We start from the raw sequence: 19,191 nt of genomic DNA, 5'->3' as shown, positions 1-19,191 counted from the left end.
TGATGATTACTTCTATGTGTAGAAATCTATATTTATAATTGAATCACATGTTTATTTTTCAACAAGTTGTTAGTTATTTTTATATCTTTTTTTCCAAATAGTTCAAGAAAGACCACTAAGAATAAGCAATATCTTACACTGTTATACAATTTATTAAATCAGAAACTGATGACATAGTGCTGTATTTTACTTCTTTATCTCTTTTTTTCAACCAAAAATGCTTTGCTCTGATTAGGGGGTACTTGAATTAAAAAAATGTTCACAGGGTGTACATCACTGAAAAAAGGTGGAGAACCACTGGTCTAAGGAAGGGTTTCCTCATTTGGCAAGTAGGGGCTGGTAAAATCACGGCACGATAACTTAAAAATAAAGACAACTTCGGATTGTTTTCTTGGTTTTAAAATAGAACAACCATATTCTGAAAATATACAAATTATGTTTTTTTTACACTTACATGTTGTGGTTAATAGTATTTTCTTTTCTTATCGTTATTTACATGTTCTGAATAAATTATGTGATCATGTTCATCATTTAACTCCTTTCTATCAAGATAAAAAAAAAGGTATATCAAAACCAAATTACAGGATGTTATTTATGGAGTTTGATCATTTCCCTCGACTGATGTATTAAACTCATGTGCTTTATTTTGTACATGTGTAGCATCTTCTACAGCAGGGGTCACCAACGCGGGCACCAGGTCGCCCGTAAGGACCGGATGAGTCGCCCGCTGGCCTGTTCTAAAAATAGCTTAAATAGCAGCACTTACCAGTGAGCTGCCTCTATTTTTAAAATTGTATTTATTTACTAGCAAGCTGGTCTCGCTTTGCTCGACATTTTTAACTCTGAGAGAGACAAAATTCAAATAGAATTTGAAAATCCAAGAAAATATTTTAAAGACTTGGTCTTCACTTGTTTAAATAAAAATTATTTTTTTTTACTTTGCTTCTTATAACTTTCAAAAAGACAATTTTAGAGAAAAAAATACAACCTTAAAATGATTTTAGGATTTTTAAACACATAATCATTTTTACTTTTTTAAATTCCTTCCTCTTCTTTCCTGACAATTTAAATCAATGTTCAAGTAGTACTTTTTTTTTATTGTAAAGAATAAATACATTTTAATTTAATTCTTCATTTTAGCTTCTGTTTTTTCGACAAAGAATATTTGTGAAATATTTCTTCAAACTTATGATTGAAATTAAAAAAAAATATTCTGGCAAATCTAGAAAATACGTGGAATCAAATTAAAATCTTATTTCAAAGTCTTTTGAATTTCTTTTAAAATGTTTGTTGTGGAAAATGTAAAATAAATAATTTGTCTTTGTTAGAAATATAGCTTTGTCCAATTTGTTATATATTCTAACAAAGTGCAGATTGGATTTTAACCTATTTAAAACATGTCATCAAAATTCTAAAATTATTCTTAATCAGGAAAAATTACTGAATGATTTTCTATAAAATATTTTATTTTTTTCAAAAAGATTCGAATTAGCTAGTTTTTCTGTTCATTTTTTTTTGGTTGAATTTTGATTTTTAAAGAGTCAAAATTGAAGATAAACTATGTTTCAAAATTTAATTTTTATTTTTTTCCTGTTTTCTCCTCTTCTAAACTGTTCAATTAAGTGTTTTTTTTTCATCATTTATTCACTACAAAAAACCTTCCGTAAAAGGAAAAAAAAATGTACGACGGAATGACAGACAGAAATACCCTTTTTTTTTTTTTTTTTTTACATACATAGATTTATTAAAGGTAGATTGAGCAAATTGGCTATTTCTGGCAATTTAAGTGTGTATCAAACTGGTAACCCTTTGCATTAATCAGTACCCAAGAAGTAGTTCTTGCTTTCAAAAAGGTTGGTAACTCCAATCTACAAAGAATTGCTATTGCGACATCCGGTGGACACTTTTAGAACAGCAGTTTCTTTGATTCAAAAATGTCAGGTTATTTTTCATACTTAGCAAACTCGTCTTGCGCGCTGTATGTTTGACACCCTCTGCATTAGTGCATGGGTGTCCTAAGTGTGGCACAGGGGCCATTTGTGGCCCGCAGCACATTGTCAAAATAACATTTAAAATGGAAGGGGAAAAAAAAGCAGAAATAAGTCATGAGAAAAAGCAGAGACTTTGATGCTAATATTAATGCAGTGTTTAACCAAAAATGTGTTAAAGTCACAGACACATTTTTGAAGTGCAAAAAAATATGACTAAAGTGGTAAAACTGGATTTTCATTTGTAGTTTACTTTTGAGTTTACCTAAAATAACATTTTATTTAAGCACAACATAATTGTATGTACATTTATTTTCATCAGTTACTTATGAGTGCCTTCTTTTACAGTATATATGGTTAGTAATTATTTTTCTATTCAGCCTGACCTAAACCTAAGGTTTGTCTTGAATAAATACTAATATTTGTGATAAAGACATGGTTTCATGTCTTTTGACAATGTCTATACCATTAAACTGTATATAGTTTAAGTAGGGGCTTCACGGTGGCAGAGGGGTTAGTGCGTCTGCCTCACAATACGAAGTTCCTGCAGTCCTGGGTTCAAATCCAGGCTCAGGATCTTTCTGTGTGGAGTTGGCATGTTCTCCCCGTGAATGTGTGGGTTCCCTCCGGGTACTCCGGCTTCCTCCCACTTCCAAAGACATGCACCTGGGGATAGGTTGATTGGCAACACTAAATTGGCCCTAGTGTGTGAGTGCGAATGTTGTCTGTGTTGGCGACTTGTCCAGGGTGTACCCCGCCTTCCGCCCGATTGTAGCGGAGATAGGCGCCAGCGCCCCCCACAACCCCACAAGGGAATAAGTGGTAGAAAATGGATGGATGGATAGTTTAAGTACAATTATTGAATACCATTAAAATCAATGTAAGATGATTAATTCAGTGTTAATATTTGAATGGGGCCATAAGCTCACAAATATTAAGAACTTGTGACCTATGACACAAATGTTTGTCTTTCTAACATCTGTTTTTGGCATTTTTAGTGCAAAATAAAATACATATACACACAAATATATGTGTATATATACTCTCGCTATATATATATATATATATATATATATATATATATATACACACACACACACAATATATATATATATGTGTGTATATATATATATTCTGCATCAATACATACACATAAATATATGTGCGTGTACACACAAATATATATGTACATATACTGTGTATATATTAATATATATACACACACATATATATATTTATTTAACCATCCATCCATTTACTACCGCTTGTGGTTGCTGGAGTCTCTCTCTCTATATATATATACACAAATTCATTATGTATATATACATACATTATATGTATACATACACACACCTCAGCAATAGTGTATAATCAGTCTGTCAAAATGAAAGGAAAACATTTGGAATACGACATTCTCATATAAACATGTGTATAATGAGTCTGTCAAAATGAAAGTAAAACATTTGGAATACGACATTCTCCTGCTGAGACTGTGAAAGAGAAAGTAGCGGAAAGGGTATTTTTGTATTTAAACTAGTGAGCACTGACTTCTTTGATACCATCTTCTGCTTACAGTATGACAAAACAGAACCACAACAAAGTCAGACTTGACATTATTATTTTTTTGTACGATAAGGAATGACATATAACAATCTCGGGAAATAAAAACAGTGCTGTGTTATAAGAATAGAAAACATTGGTCCTTAGTACACACTTTAAAAGACAACCAGACACAGAACATTAATCCCTAGATGTCCTCAAGCGGATATAAAATATTCACTCCTGCATCTACATACTTCTGTCATCTATACGACATCTTGGAGAGCTAGAGCAGGCGGCAGACTCTGGCCTTGGTCTTATCACTGTTTGGAGAAGAAGTCTTTACTCTTCTGGACGTCAGGTTTAATGGTGTCACTTCCTGGTTTCCAGCCGGCCGGGCACACTGAAAAGATCAAACCTGGAATGAGTTTATGAAACTCACACACACATACCGTAAATACAGTGTTGCAGGGGTTCTTAACTTTTTCCACTACAGACGGTGCGGCCCCCCAAACAAATATTAACACTAAATTAGTCACATGACTCTTAAATGAAGTCATATTCATTAATCATAACTAACCTACTTGCAGTTTGCAACGTTGTCAAATGAAATGAAAGCATGTGTTAATCACAAATATTGTCCAGCACATAAATCTTAGGGCCGACTATAAGTACCAATCAAATATACTGGATAGATAGTACTTTAGTACTGCATAAGAAGGGACTAAAACTGATGTTGTGCTAAGATAAACAAAATTAAGAATGAATAGGTTTCTTAACTTAAACGTCAATAAAATTTAAGTGCAAATAAAAACACAGCTTATCCAATTTAGTCATATTTTTGGCGCCTAAGACATTTCTCTATGGCAGTGTTTTTCAACTTTTTTTGAGCCAAGGCATATTTTTTGCGTAGAAAAAATGCATAGGGTTAAGAAACAATGCAGTATTGTACGTGTGCAGCTTCTTTAAACAACTAACTTTATTTACTAGTAAAATGGAATGTTGTAGGGGACCACTTTTGGCTAAATGAGGAACAGATACAATATAATAAAAGCAGAAAGATGAGCACAGAATGTCCTTATCATTCATTAATAAGTATGTTACAGTTGGGATTTACCTTCTCCGTGCTTGTCGGTGAACTGAAAGGCCTGAACCAGACGCAAGGTCTCCTCCACAGAACGTCCAACCGGGAGGTCGTTGATGGTGATCTGTCTCAGGATGCCCTTGTTGTCGATGATGAACAGACCCCTGAAGCACAAGGAAAGAGCCAGGCCTTAGTACATGTATCGGAATCCAAGGTTAGCATCTCCTGGTCCTGATTTGGGATGACAAGCATGTGGTGAAGTACCCCACCATGCCCTGCAGAGGGCGTTATGGTGACATAAGCGTGTAGAGAGTACTGCAAAAAGGCATACAACCACCTTAGGAGGTGTTCCTTGGGCAATACTTTAATGGCCATTGTTGAGAATTCATATATTTGTATTGTGGGATCATGCTACTGGTACTTTTCCACTCTGGTGATGTTGGTGCGGCCGGTATACTTCCGTTGCCTTATTTGTTGTCGATTTCCATATTTGGCCCTGGAGCGTCCAGTGTCTTGCAGAAACATGATGAATCCCTCCTCAAAATGGAGGTTTGATTCAGTTCCGTTCCGTAAAGGATACGGTCTCTTCTTATCAGTAGGTGCATCCCTATCGGTAAGGCTGCCTTCTCACTATAAGAGTTAACTCATTTCGTCTTACTTTTAGACCTCTTCTTGCTGATGCTGTTGTCGCGTTGTGAGGGCTGGTCTCTTAATGCTTTAGTAAAACTTGGCCAAGTACTATTCTTTCTCGGTAGGCCTCTTTACTCAACATATATGTCACCCAAAAGAATTGGGATTGACCAGCGTGTTTTATTCCCTGATAATACGTACCTGGACACATGAGGACTTTGAATATGACCAATGTATGATCTTGTAACTAGTTGGTATCGGATCGACACCTAAATGTGTGGTATCATCCAAAACTAATGTAAAGTACCAAGAAGAGAAGAATAAGTGATTATTATATTTGAACAGAAGTGTAGATAGAACATGTTAAAACAGAAAACAGCACAACACCTACCCTTTACATCAGTATTTCTTAACCATATTATTAATGGTTTATTTGGCATTATATTTTATTGTATGATCCTGTATCAGATCCATACCAAAATGTGTGGTACCATCCAAATCTAATGTAAGGTGTCAGAAGAGAAGAATAAGGGATTATTACATTTGAACAGAAGTGTAGATAGAACATGTTAAAAGAGAAAATAAACAGATTTTAACAGTAAATGAACAAGTGGATTAATAATATTTTTTTACAGTTTGTCCCTCATAATGTGTACAAAATAATAGGTGTATAAATGACACAATATGCTTCTGCAGACTAATTAGGAGTCTTTGTTTGTTTACTTACTACTAAAAGACAAGTTGTCTAGTATGTTCAACATTTTATTGAAGGACTAAATGACAATAATAAACATATATGTTTAATGCACCCTAAGCTTTTTTGTTACAATAAAGACAATAATGAAATTTTTGTGGTACCCTTTATTTAGAAAAGTATCGAAATACATTTTGGTACCGGTACCAAAATATTGGTATCAGGACCACCTTAATGGTGATACAGTTTTCAGCCACAACCTGCCCTTACCCTGAATCAACATATTATAATGGGACTGTCTATGAAATGAGCTTGTGGTTCCAACTCCATCCAGTAGAAGACATTGTACCTCTACTACTAGTTTTCCTGGTATTTTCTCCACCTATCATACTTTGATGTTGGGTTGTCCCGATACCAATATTTTGGTACCGGTACCAACATTTATTTTTATACTTATCCAAATAAAAGGGGACTACAAAAAAATAGCATTACAGTATTTATTTGAAAAAAATATATTCAGGTACATGAAACATATGTTTATAATTGTAATTTAGTCCTTAAATCTAATAGTGAACATACTAGACAACTTGTCTTTTAGTAGTTTGTAAGCAAACAAAGACTACCAATTAGTGTGCAGTAACATATTGTGTCATTTATACACCTATTATTTTCTACACATGAGGGACAAACTGTAAAAATTGATTATTCATCTACCTTACTGTTAATATCTGCTTATTTTCTGTTTCAACATGTTCTATTTACACTTCTGTTCAAATGTAATAATCACTTCAATCAATGTTTACTTATATAGCCCTAAATCACTAGTGTCTCAAAGGGCTGCACAAACCACAACACAAACCACTACGAGATCCTCGGTAGGCCCACATAAGGGCAAGGAAAACTCACACCCAGTGGGACGTCGGTGACAATGATGACTATGAGAACCTTGGAGAGGACGAAAGCAATGGATGATACTGTGAAAGTTCAATCCATAGTGGATCCAACACAGCCGCGAGAGTCCAGTCCAAAGTGGATCCAACACAGCAGCGAGAGTCCCGTTCACAGCGGAGCCAGCAGGAAACCATCCCAAGCCGATACACAGGTGAGCGGTCCATCCTGGGTCCCGACTCTGAACGAGTGGTTCATCCTGGGTCCAGACTCTGGACAGCCAGTACGTCATCCATGGCCATCGGACCGGACCCCATTGGACGTATCCTCGCTCATCCATGCGGACTAGACACTGGCCGAGAGTTGGTTGGCGGCCGAGAGTGGAGTCGGCTCTCTTGGTTGCTTTGTTGGGTCTGCTCCTGTCTCTGGCCATGTTCTTCTTTTCTTTGATACTTTACATTAGTTTTGGATGATACCACGCATTTAGGTATGGATCCGATACCAAGTCGGTACAGGATCATACATTGGTCCTATTCAAAGTCCACATGTGTCCAGGGACATATTTACTGACTTTATAAACTTAATATAAATTTGTAGTAAAGGAAAAAAGATTTTGTGATAAAAGACGTCGGTGACAATAATGACTATGAGAACCTTGGAGAGGACGAAAGCAATGGATGTCGAGCGGGTCTAACATGATACTGTGAAAGTTCAATCCATAATGGATCCAACACAGCCGCGAGAGTCCAGTCCAAAGTGGATCCAACACAGCAGCGAGAGTCCCGTTCACAGCGGAGCCAGCAGGAAACCATCCCAAGCCGATACACAGGTGAGCGGTCCATCCTGGGTCCCGACTCTGGACGAGTGGTTCATCCTGGGTCCCGACTCTGGACAGCCAGTACGTCATCCATGGCCATCGGACCGGACCCCATTGGACGTATCTTCGCTCATCCATGCGGACTAGACACTGGCCGAGAGTTGGTTGGCGGCCGAGAGTGGAGTCGGCTCTCTTGGTTGCTTTGGTGGGTCTGCTCCTGTCTCTGGCCATGTTCTTTGATACTTTACATTAGTTTTGGATGATACCACGCATTTAGGTATGGATCCGATACCAAGTCGTTACAGGATCATACATTGGTCATATTCAAAGTCCACATGTGTCCAGGGACGTATTTACTGACTTTATAAACATAATATAAATTTGTTATAAAAGGAAAAAAGATTTTGTGATAAAAAATATCGATGTAATCATAGTAGCATCAACTTGATATGCTATTGTACTGGGTATCATTACAGTGGATGTCAGGTGTAGATCCACCCATGGCATTTGTTTACATTGTGACGGCTGTGAGCTATTGTATCCTCCTACGCTGTGTAGTGAAGCATGTTTAGCTATTCCTCGTTCTCCAGTGATACATTTACATGTAGGAAACATATTTTGTCGTCATGGAGACAAGGATTATTGATTTAGAAGGACCTAAAACCAGAGGTGGGTAGAGTAGTCAGAAATCGTACTCAAGTAAGAGTACAGTTACTTTAGAGATTTATTACGCAAGTAAAAGTAAGGAGTAGTCACCCAAATATTTACTTGAGTAAAAGTAAAAAGTATGTTGTGAAAAAACTACTCAAGTACTGAGTAACTGATGAGTAACCTGATTACGGCAAAAAATAATGCACAAAAACAAAAATAGCAATGAGCAAATTCAGAGCCAGGAATATCTCTTAAGCAACTAAAACAATATTATATATTAAAGAATAGTACATTAAAATAAAATGAAAAATGGCACCATAACTTAACAGCAATGCCATAGCCTCAGTAGGCATTCATTGATTTGATTGATTGATTAGAACTTGTATTAGTAGATTGTACAGTACAGTACATATTCCGTACAATTGACCACTAAATGGTAACACCCCAATAAGTTTTTCAACGTTTATCAATTACTTAGTAAATGACAAAGTCGAGGTGATCTACCTCATATATACATACACACACATATCATTTATACACACACATATCATTTATACACACACAAATATATATCTATTATACATATATACATACATTTATATATACAGTATATCATTTATATTTATTTTGCCGTTTTTGTTGACATGTTGAAGGTGTTTTAATGAATATACATGCATGTTTAACATATAGATTCCTATCTTTCATGAAGACAAGAATATAAGTTGGTGTATTACCTGATTCTGATGACTTGCAATGATTGGAATCAGACGTTCACGTTTTCAAATGGAGGAGAAAAAAAGTTCCTCTTTTCTGTCTAATACCACATGAAAGTAGTTGGTTTTTGGCATCTTATCTGTCCAGCTTCCATATTCGGTTTTATACACTCTACAAGAAATACATTGGCGGCAAACTTCGTAGCTTGCTAGCTTGTTTGCGCTGGCTTTGGGAGACTCTTATTTTGTTAGCGCAGGAGCGATGGAGCTTTTATTGTGAAGACAGGAACTGTGCGATCAGTCTTTTGGCTTTTGACGGGAAGTACGGTTGAAATAAAAAGTGTCTTTTTTCCTTTACACTTTTGATTGATTGAAACTTTTATTGGTGGATTGCACAGTACAGTACATATTCTGCACAATTGACCACTAAATGGTAACACCCGAATACGTTTAACTTGTTTAAGTCGGGTCATGTGACCGCCTGGCTATGTTTGATTGGTCCAACGTCACCAGTGACTGCATGTGATTGGTGAAACGCAGGCATGCGTAGATTCTACTTTGAAGCTCTGTCATTAACCAAAACAAACATTAATAGATCGATAAAAAAAAAAGTAGCGAGTAGCGAGCTGAATGTAGATAAATGGAACGGAGTAAAAGTAGCGTTTCTTCTCTATAAATATACTCAAGTAAAAGTATGTTTCATAAAAACTACTCGTAGAAGTACAATTTATCCCAAAAGTTACTCAAGTAAATGTAGCGCGTTACTACCCACCTCTGCCTAAAACACTGCAGATGGATGTTAGCCGCATGTCTTAAAAGCAGCTCTTCCTGAGGGTGTTTCAGTGTTATAACTTCACCTTTATTTTTTACACCAAAATGCGTCCGTTCTCCCTTTTCTGTCTACACACGGTCTGCTTGTAGGTACTCTGTGTGTGTGCGCTGCCCAACATGCTCCTCTGCTTGTAAAACCAGCAATTTAACCACGTGATGACACGCCGTCATGCCCGTGAAGCGGTACTTTTCAAACAAAGTATAGTACTGTGATACTATACTAGTACTGCTATACCCTACAACCCTATGATGCTACCTAAAGCTACGCCTCCTTTGTATCTACAGCAAACTGTAGGAACCCACCTGTAGGCAATCCCTTCGTCCTCCTTCAGGACGCCATAATCCGTGGAGATTGTGTGTCGGATGTCAGACACCAGGGGGATCTTCATGCTGCCCAGACCGCCCTGCTTGCGAGGAGTGTTGGTCCTTTGGCGAGCACAAAACACAGATGACGGAGGCGCGCATACCCCGCAGATGCAGGTGATGTGACACGCACCATGCGAAGTGGGAGAAATGGGAGTCCACAGAGGCGGCGATGACCTCGCAGTCGATCTTCCTGAATTCTTCCGCCGCGTCGCTGAATGCGATGATCTCCGTGGGGCACACGAAGGTGAAGTCCAGAGGGTAGAAGAAGAAGACCACGTACTTGCCTGGATCAAAGTGATGTCGGATCAGGCGTGAATATTCATGTGTTGACGTTCATGCATTGTGAAGGTGACAAAAAGGCCCAACATGAAAGCGGGAGCTCCTCTCATCCCTGAACGAGGCCTTTACCTTTGTAGTCCGACAGCGTGAGGTCCTGGAACTGACCATCTGGCATCACAGCTTTGGCCGTGAAATCTGGAGCCATCTTTCCGATTTGAGCTTTGCCTGCAGCCATCTTTAGGTCACTGGATTTTAAAAAACAACCAAAAATGTATTTTGCGGGACAATATATTGACCTGCAAACGACTGCGGATAAACTATATTAGATTAGATTAGATAGTACTTTATTCATTCCGTCAGGAGAGTTCCTTCAGGAAAATTACAATTTTCAGCACAATCCCATTCAAGATCAGACAAACATTACAGGGAGACAGAACAGGATCGCTGACGGGTCTGCCGGCTTCCAGCGCCCCTTACAAAAAAAGATGAGATACAGGTAAACAAGGGTGGGGGGGAAATAGAAGATTAAAATGAAATAAAAAAAAAATCGTTCTTAGCCTGGGCCTTGGAGAGGCCAAGGGAAAAAAAATAAAAAATAAAAAATAAAAAATTATCGGCAACGTTATTGTGAGAACCGATTAACCACGCAAGTATCAATCAATTTTACTTATATAGCCCTAAATCACAAGTGTTTCAAAGGGCTATTTTGGAGCCTTTTTCTCTTTTTTTGTTATTTTTCTGTAGCAATTTCATGTCTTCCTTTGAGCGATATTTCTACTTTTTTTTACCAATCAAGAATATTTCCATTTTCATCCTTCTTTGTGGGGACATTGTTGATTGTCATGTCATGTACATTGTCTTTGCTCCACAGTAAGTCTTTGCGGTCGTCAAGCATTCTGTTTTTTGTTTACTTTGTAGCCAGTTCAGTTTTAGTTTCATTCCGCATAGCCTTCCCTAAGCTTCAAAGCCTTTTCTCAGAGGCACTCACCTTTTGTTTATTTTTAGTTTAAGCATTAGACACCTTTTTACCTGCACCCTGCCTGCCGCTATTTCTGACATCTACAAAGCAATTAGCTACCAGCTGCCACCTACCGATATGGAAGAGTATTACATGGTTACTCTGCCGAGCTCCAGACAGCACCGACACTCAACAACCCATCATTAGCAGACTATAATTACTGGTTTGCAAAAAAAAAAATTTCAACCTAAATAGGTGAAATTAGATAATTCACCCAAATAGGTGAAATGAGATAATAGCATGTAAGCATGGATTATTAGCACTCCGCGAAAGTCTATAACATCAACAAAACTCACCTTTGTGCATTCACGCACAGTACAAAACGTTTGGTGGACAAAATGAGACAAAAAGGAGTGGTATAAAACATCTTTCTGTGGCAGCGACGGAGAAAGTTGTACGCGTAAACCAACTACGGGGCGGCATAGCTCGGTTGATAGAGTGGCCGTGCCAGCAACTTGAGGGTTGCAGGTTCGATTTCCGCTTGTGCCATCCTAGTCACTGTCGTTGTGTTCTTGGGCAAGACACATTACCCACCTGCTCCCAGTGCCACCCACACTGGTTTAATTGTAACTTAGATATTGGGTGTCACCATGTAAAGCGCTTTGAGTCACTTGAGAAAAAGCGCTATATAAATATAATTCACTTCACTTATACTTCACTACGGTGAGTTCAAAGACCACCAAAATTAGGACAAAACTGCTCTGGCCAAATACTGTAATCAGTGAAACATAAACACAAACATATTAATGAGTGGGCTTTCTAACAATTAAGGTTTTAGCTACCGGCTGCCACCTACTGATATGGAAGAGTATTACATGGTTACTCTGCCGATCTTTAGACAGCACCGACACTCAACAACAACACATCATTAGCAGACTATAATTACTGGTTTGCGAAAAATATATTTAACCAAAATAGGTGAAATTAGATAATTTACCCAAATAGTTGAAATTAGATAATAGCATGTAAGCATGGATTATTAGCACGCCGCGAAAGTCAATAACAACAAAGCTCACCTTTGTGCATTCACGCACAGTCTAAAACATTTGGTGGACAAAATGAGACAAAAAGGAGTGGTATAAAACACGTCTTTCTGTGGCAGCGATGGAGAAAGTTGTACGCGTAAACCAAGGACCACCAAAATTAGTAGGACAAAACGACGCAGGCCAAATATTGTCATCAGTGAAGCATAAACACAAACATATTAATGAGTGGGCTTTCTAACAATTAAGGTTTGTGTCATGTTTGTCCTACAGAAACATTATTAAAGGCCTACTGAAAGCCACTACTAGCGATCACGCAGTCTGATAGTTTATGTATCAATGATGAATTATTAACATTGCAACACATGCCAATACGGCCGCTTTAGTTTACTAAATTTCAATTTTAAATTTCCCGCGAAGTATCCTGTTGAAAACGTCGCGGTATGATGACGCGTGCGTTTGACGTCTCGGGTTGTAGCGGACATTATTTTCCAGCCCGATCCAAGCTATAAGTAGTCTGCTTTAATCGCATAATTACACAGGATTCTGGACATCTGTGTTGCTGAATCTTTTGCAATTTGTTCAATTAATAATGGAGAAGTCAAAGTAGAAAGATGGAGGTGGGAAGCTCTTAGCCTTTAGCCACACAATCACAGCCGGTGTTTCCTTGTTTAAAATTCCCGAAGGTGAAGCTTTACTATGAAACAGAGCAGTCAAGCAAACATGGATCCCGACCACATGTGAACCGTCAGTTTTCGGTGAGAAAACTGTGGTAATAAGTCGGCTCTTACCGGAGACATCAGCAGAGCTTCCGTCCTCCTGCAGCTGCGTGACTTCCCTCAGAGACACTCGCGGTCAACACACCCCTGGCAACACCCCTCCAACTTTCAGGTACTATTTAATCTCACTAAAACACTAGCATCACAATAGGCAGATAAGGGATTTTCCAGAATTATCTTTGTAAATGTGTCTAATAACATCTGAATAGTTCCCACTGCAATCGCCTTTTTTTTTTTTACTTTTTTTTCTTCTAGTCCTTCACTCTAAATTTCCTCATCCACAAATCTTTCATCCTCGCTCAAATTAATGGGGAAATTGTCGCTTTCTCGTTCCGAATAGCTTTCATTGATACTTTTTTTTATTAGTAGTTTGCACAGTACAGTACATATTCCGTACAATTGACCACTAAATGGTAACACCCGAATAAGGTTTTTCAACTTGTTTAAGTCGGGGTCCACGTTAATCAATTCATGGTAAAGCTCCACAGTAATTCATGGTAAAGCTCTTGCTGCTGGAGGCTATGATTATAAACAATGTGAGGATGTGAGGAGCTCCACAACCCATGACGTCACGCGCACATCGTCTGCTACTTCCGGTACAGGCTAGGCTTTTTTATTAGCCACTAAAAGTTGCAGACTTTATCATCGATGTTGTCTAGCAAAAACATGGCAATATTGCGAAATGATCAAGTATAACACATAGAATGGACCTGATATGCTCGTTTGAATAAGAAAATGTCATTTCAGTAGGCCTTTAAAAACAATATATTTTCGCCCCATCTTTTTCCATTTTTTGGAAAAGGTCCAGGGAGCCGTGCTGAAGAGTTCTAGATAAACATACAGTTAGTGTCTGCTTATTTTTTTAAATGTATCTTATCATTAACTTTTCGTTCAGAAAAGGTTAATTATTAATAATAATTATTAATTATTAATTAATGAACTTTTAGTGCAGGGTCCTCATGACATATAGTTTAGGAGTTGAAAATATGTGCTAAATATGATGATAATTTGCTTCATTATCAGTGTCAGGAGGGAAAAAAAATACTTTGATATTAAACGCTGGAATATTTGGTTTAAGGGAGAATTGAGCCAGTACTTATAATGTGACGACAGGAAAGCGGAAATGAATCGAGGATATTGGAAGTTTCTTTATGTAAATGAAGTCGTCTCTCAAGCTTCAGGAAAAAAAGACTCCCCAAAGTTACGAAAACAGCCCGGCGGCAGTAAACCATAACGACAGAGGACAAGAAATGACCAGTAAATGGAGAATATTGGTTGATTTTGTGTGATTTTCTCTCACATACCTGAATTTAGGCGCTAACCAGCCGCGTCGGCGAAGAGGTGGAGACTAGACTGCCAGTGCTCGCTGTTGGGGCTTTTTATATGGAGAGCCACTTCTCGCGAGAACATAAGAACGGGACTTTGCGGCGACGACACAGCATGACTTGGCACATTTTCTTATCGAGTGACGATAATTCGCGGTAATGGTGAGCAGGCAAAGTCGATTTAAGCGCATAATTACCACCCACTGAAGCATTCTCGTCCTAAATCAGTGTTGTTCAAGTCTGCAAACATGTACTTAAGTTTAAAAAGTAGCTTAAGATAATGTCAAATACTACAAACCCCGTTTCCATAGGAGTTGGGAGATTGTGTTAGATGTAAAAATAAACAGAATACAATGATTTGCAAATCCTTTTCAACCCATATTCAATTGAATGCACTACAAAGACAAGATATTTGATGTTCAAACTCATAAACTTTATTTTTTTTTGCAAATAATATGTATTATTTGCAAAAAAAATAAATGTTTTTAATTTTGTGGCTGCAACATGTGCCAAAGTAGTTGGGAAAGGGCATGTTCACCACTGTGGTACATCACCTTTTCTTTTAACAACACTCAATAAACGTTTGGGAACTGAGGAAACTAATTGTTGAAGCTTTGAAAGTGGAATTCTTTACCATTCTTGCTTGATGTACAGCTTAAGTTGTTCAACAGTCCGGGGTCTTGTTGTCGTATTTTACGCTTTATAATGCGCCACACATTTTCGATGGGAGACATGTCTGGACTGCAGGCGGGCCAGGGAAGTACCCGCACTCTTTTACTACGAAGCCACGCTGTTGTGACACGTGGCTTGGCATTGTTTTGCTGAAATAAGCAAAACTACCACTGATGAGGGAGTTGACGGCAACTCCCTCAGCCCAACGTCTAAAGTCAAGGAGAAGCTTCCTCAGCAGTGTCCAGCCCCTAACAACATATCGGGAAGAAACCAGACTCCAGCTATCGACACAAACAATCCCAATCTACGATTTGACTGTCCTTGACGCTGCAAAACAGAAGCAGGCTGTTCTGAAAACATTCCCCCGAGGACACCTCAATGATGGACGCTTTTGACCTCCCTCCCTCCTCTACGACGCCTGGGAGTTGAACTTTGCTTGCATTGCATGCAGAACGGCTCCAGGCAGGCCTACGGACACAACATCACGACACTCAAGACAATCAATTAATGAATCAATGTTTACTTATATAGCCCTAAATCACTAGTGTCTCAAAGGGCTGCACAAACCACAACACAAACCACAACAACATCCTCGGTAAAGCCCACATAAGGGCAAGGAAAACTCACCCCAGTGGGGCGTCAGTGACAGTGACAATGATGACTATGACAAACCTTGGAGAGGACCGCATATGTGGGCAACCCCCAGCCCCAGGGGACCGAAAGCAATGGATGTCGAGCGGGTCTAACATGATACTGTGAAAGTTCAATCCATAGTGGATCCAACACAACCGTGAGAGTCCAGTCCAAAGTGGATCCAACACATTAGGCATATTGTCACGGCCAGGGTGCATTCCGATGCGCCCTCACCTTTGTGCTCTGCTTGTTGCACCTCGGGACGCGGGCAAGGCTGTGGGCGATCAGCAATCAGCGCTCCTGATACCTGATGAAAGGGAGCTGAATAAAGGACCAGTGGACCCAAGGATCCTGGCGGGAACTTGGTTCTCAATTGTGGCCCTTCCTTCCTGAGTCTTACCCCGTGGAGATCTCCCGTGTTTTGCCTCCCTTGATCCTCGACCCTCGCTCTTGACACGGACTCTGACGCCAATCTCTCTCGCCCTTCTCACCTACTGCCCGCCCCATGGACTGCCTTCCTGCCTTGTTCCTTCTCCTCGTTTCAACATTTGGTAAGACTCAACGGCCAATTATTCATACACATAGTCTTCGTCCATTTCCGTAGCTATTTTTATCATTATTGTTTGATTATTATATATATGGTAATATACAGTGTATAATGAAATACATAGAGCTATACCGCCCCCTGGTGTCTTTGCCGTCAACTCCCTCGGCAATACATAACACATATACAAAAACACACACCCCACGCCTTCACCACAGCCTGAGTAGCGCTTTTTAGCGGCAGCCGGCCTCCATGGCGCCATTCCCCCCCCCCACAGGTACCGGTACCAAAATATTGGTATGTTTGAATAATTATTCAAGTGAGACTTTGGCGTAGTTTGAGCATCACTGTTCTAATCCAAGCAGGAATCGGAGTCATGGGTCTGTGTCATGTGACTTCTTCCATTCCCCGTCAGGAGCTTTGGACACGGTCGTCTCAGGTGGAGAGATGTCACCGGCTCATATTTCATTTTCATGTTGGACAGAAACAAAAACGGAATAAGGCCATTACAGACAACTTTCTCGCATGTCCACATGACCCAGATCGTCACACTCCACACTTCCCCAAAGCAGTTGTTGAGCCAAAAGCACAACGTCTTGATTGAAGAACCCTTCAAAGAACGAGGTCATCACATCCACACAACCAGTTCTAGATCACTTCATTATATTTGGCCATGAAGCCTGGAAATAATATAGTATATCAATAAAGCATTGTAACTTGTCTTACTAAATGTAGTCTTTCTTTCTATTTTGGCAGAACAAATATATGTACTCCATGTAATCTCAAAGTATGTTCACTTAAATATTGTCCAATTCGGCAAAAATATATTACCAAACATTCAAACCATTTTTGAAATAGAAATAAAAACTAAAAATAATGATTTCAAAGCAAGTTACCCATCAAATTGTGCAATGTAAAAGTAGAAATAGATTTCATGGTCAAATTGTGACATTTACTGTGGTTTTTACAGCATTTTCTCTACATGGAAAAAACTGTACTTTTTTTTTTTTAAGGTAATAAACTGTGGTGCCGTTTTGGCATTTACAGTAATACACCCAAAAATCTACACTTGTTGATTGGCGGTAAAAAAAACAACAACAACCCATAAACAAACAGGCAGCTAAGGTGCCAAAATTTTACTGTAAAATCGCTTTTTTTTAATTTACAGTAAAAAAATAAAAAAAGAGTAAAATTCTGGCAATTGAGCTGCTTTTTTTTAACATAAAAACAGCAGTACTTTACATTTTGAGGTGAAATTATAGCAGCTTACCATATTTTTTTTTTACGTTTAAGTTAAAAAAAAATCTACTAATAAAATGCATAAAAAATGGTGTCAATCAATCAATGTTTACTTATATAGCCCTAAATCACTAGTGTCTCAAAGGGCTGCACAAACCACTACGACATCCTCGGTAGGCCCACATAAGGGCAAGGAAAACTCACACCCAGTGGGACGTCGGTGACAATGATGACTATGAGAACCTTGGAGAGGAGGAAAGCAATGGATGTCGAGCGGGTCTAACATGATACTGTGAAAGTTCAATCCATAATGGATCCAACACAGTCGCGAGAGTCCAGTCCAAACACAGCAGCGAGAGTCCCGTTCACAGCGGAGCCAGCAGGAAACCATCCCAAGCGGAGGCGGATCAGCAGCGCAGAGATGTCCCCAGCCGATAAGAGTAATAAGAGTCTTCACTGTTAAAGTGTGCAATGTAAAAGTAGCATTAGAATTCATGGTCAAATTGTGACATTTACGGAGGTTTTTACAGCATTTTTCTCTACATGAAAAAAAACGTACTTTTTTTTTTTACTATAATAAAATGTAGTGCCTTTTTGGCATTTACAGTAATACACCCACAAATTGTTGATTTGTGGTAAAAACAAACAAACTGGCAGCTCAGGTGCCAAAATGTTACAGCAAAATTGCCTTTTTTTATTTACAGTAAAAAACAAATGTAAATTTTACAGTAAAATTCTGGCAACTGAGCTGTTTTTTTTGTTTTTTTTTACCATAAAAACAGCAGTAGTGTTTTTCCATTTACAATAATAAATACTACATTTTGAGGTGAAATTGTTGCATGTATTTTACATTTTAAGTTTTGAAAAAATCTACTAATAAAATGCATTAAAAATGGTGTAATAATATGCAATGTAAAAATAGCATTAGAATTCATGGTCAAATTGTGACATTTACTGTGGTTTTTACAGCATTTTTCTCTAAATGAAAAAAAAAACAGCAGGTTTTTTTTTACTGTAATAAACTGTTGTGTCGTTTTGGCATTTACAGTAATACACCCAAAAATCTATACTTGTTGATTGGTGGTAAAAAATAATAATAAAATAAAATAAATTAAAAACCAACATGCCCAAATTTTACTGTAAAATTGCATTTTTTTAATTTACAGTAAAAAAAACTAATGTAAACAGTAAACAGTAAAATTCTGGCAACTGAGCTGAATTTTTTTTTAACCATAAAAACAGCAGTAGAGTTTTTCCATTTACAATAATATACACTACATTTTGAGGTGAAATTGTTCCATGTATTTTACATTTTAAGTTTTGAAAAAATCTACTAATAAAATGCATTAAAAATGGTGTAATAATATGCAATGTAAAAATAGCATTAGAATTCATGGTCAAATTGTGACATTTACTGTGGTTTTTACAGCATTTTTCTCTAAATGAAAAAAAAACTGTACTTTTTTTTACTGTAATAAACTGTGGTGTCGTTTTGGCATTTACAGTAATACACCCAAA

The 19,191-nt window shown here is 38.1% G+C and overlaps 1 protein-coding gene across 1 annotated transcript; it reads right to left on the bottom strand.

Moving 5' to 3' along the window:
• Positions 1-3,589: 3,589 nt before the first annotated feature.
• prdx1 (peroxiredoxin 1) lies at positions 3,590-14,679 on the bottom strand. The gene is made up of 6 exons (XM_061896904.1): positions 14,565-14,679; positions 10,610-10,725; positions 10,332-10,485; positions 10,139-10,261; positions 4,645-4,775; positions 3,590-3,930 (listed from the first exon to the last, which is right to left on the bottom strand). The coding sequence occupies exons 2-6, from the start codon at positions 10,713-10,715 to the stop codon at positions 3,848-3,850; spliced, it is 597 nt and encodes a 198-aa protein (XP_061752888.1). The 5' UTR covers positions 10,716-10,725; positions 14,565-14,679; the 3' UTR covers positions 3,590-3,847.
• Between the last annotated feature and the right edge of the window lie 4,512 nt (positions 14,680-19,191).

This window comes from Nerophis ophidion, linkage group LG04, assembly GCF_033978795.1.
Source record: "Nerophis ophidion isolate RoL-2023_Sa linkage group LG04, RoL_Noph_v1.0, whole genome shotgun sequence".
NCBI lineage: Eukaryota > Metazoa > Chordata > Actinopteri > Syngnathiformes > Syngnathidae > Nerophis > Nerophis ophidion.
This window is presented reverse-complemented; position numbering and strand designations above follow the sequence as displayed.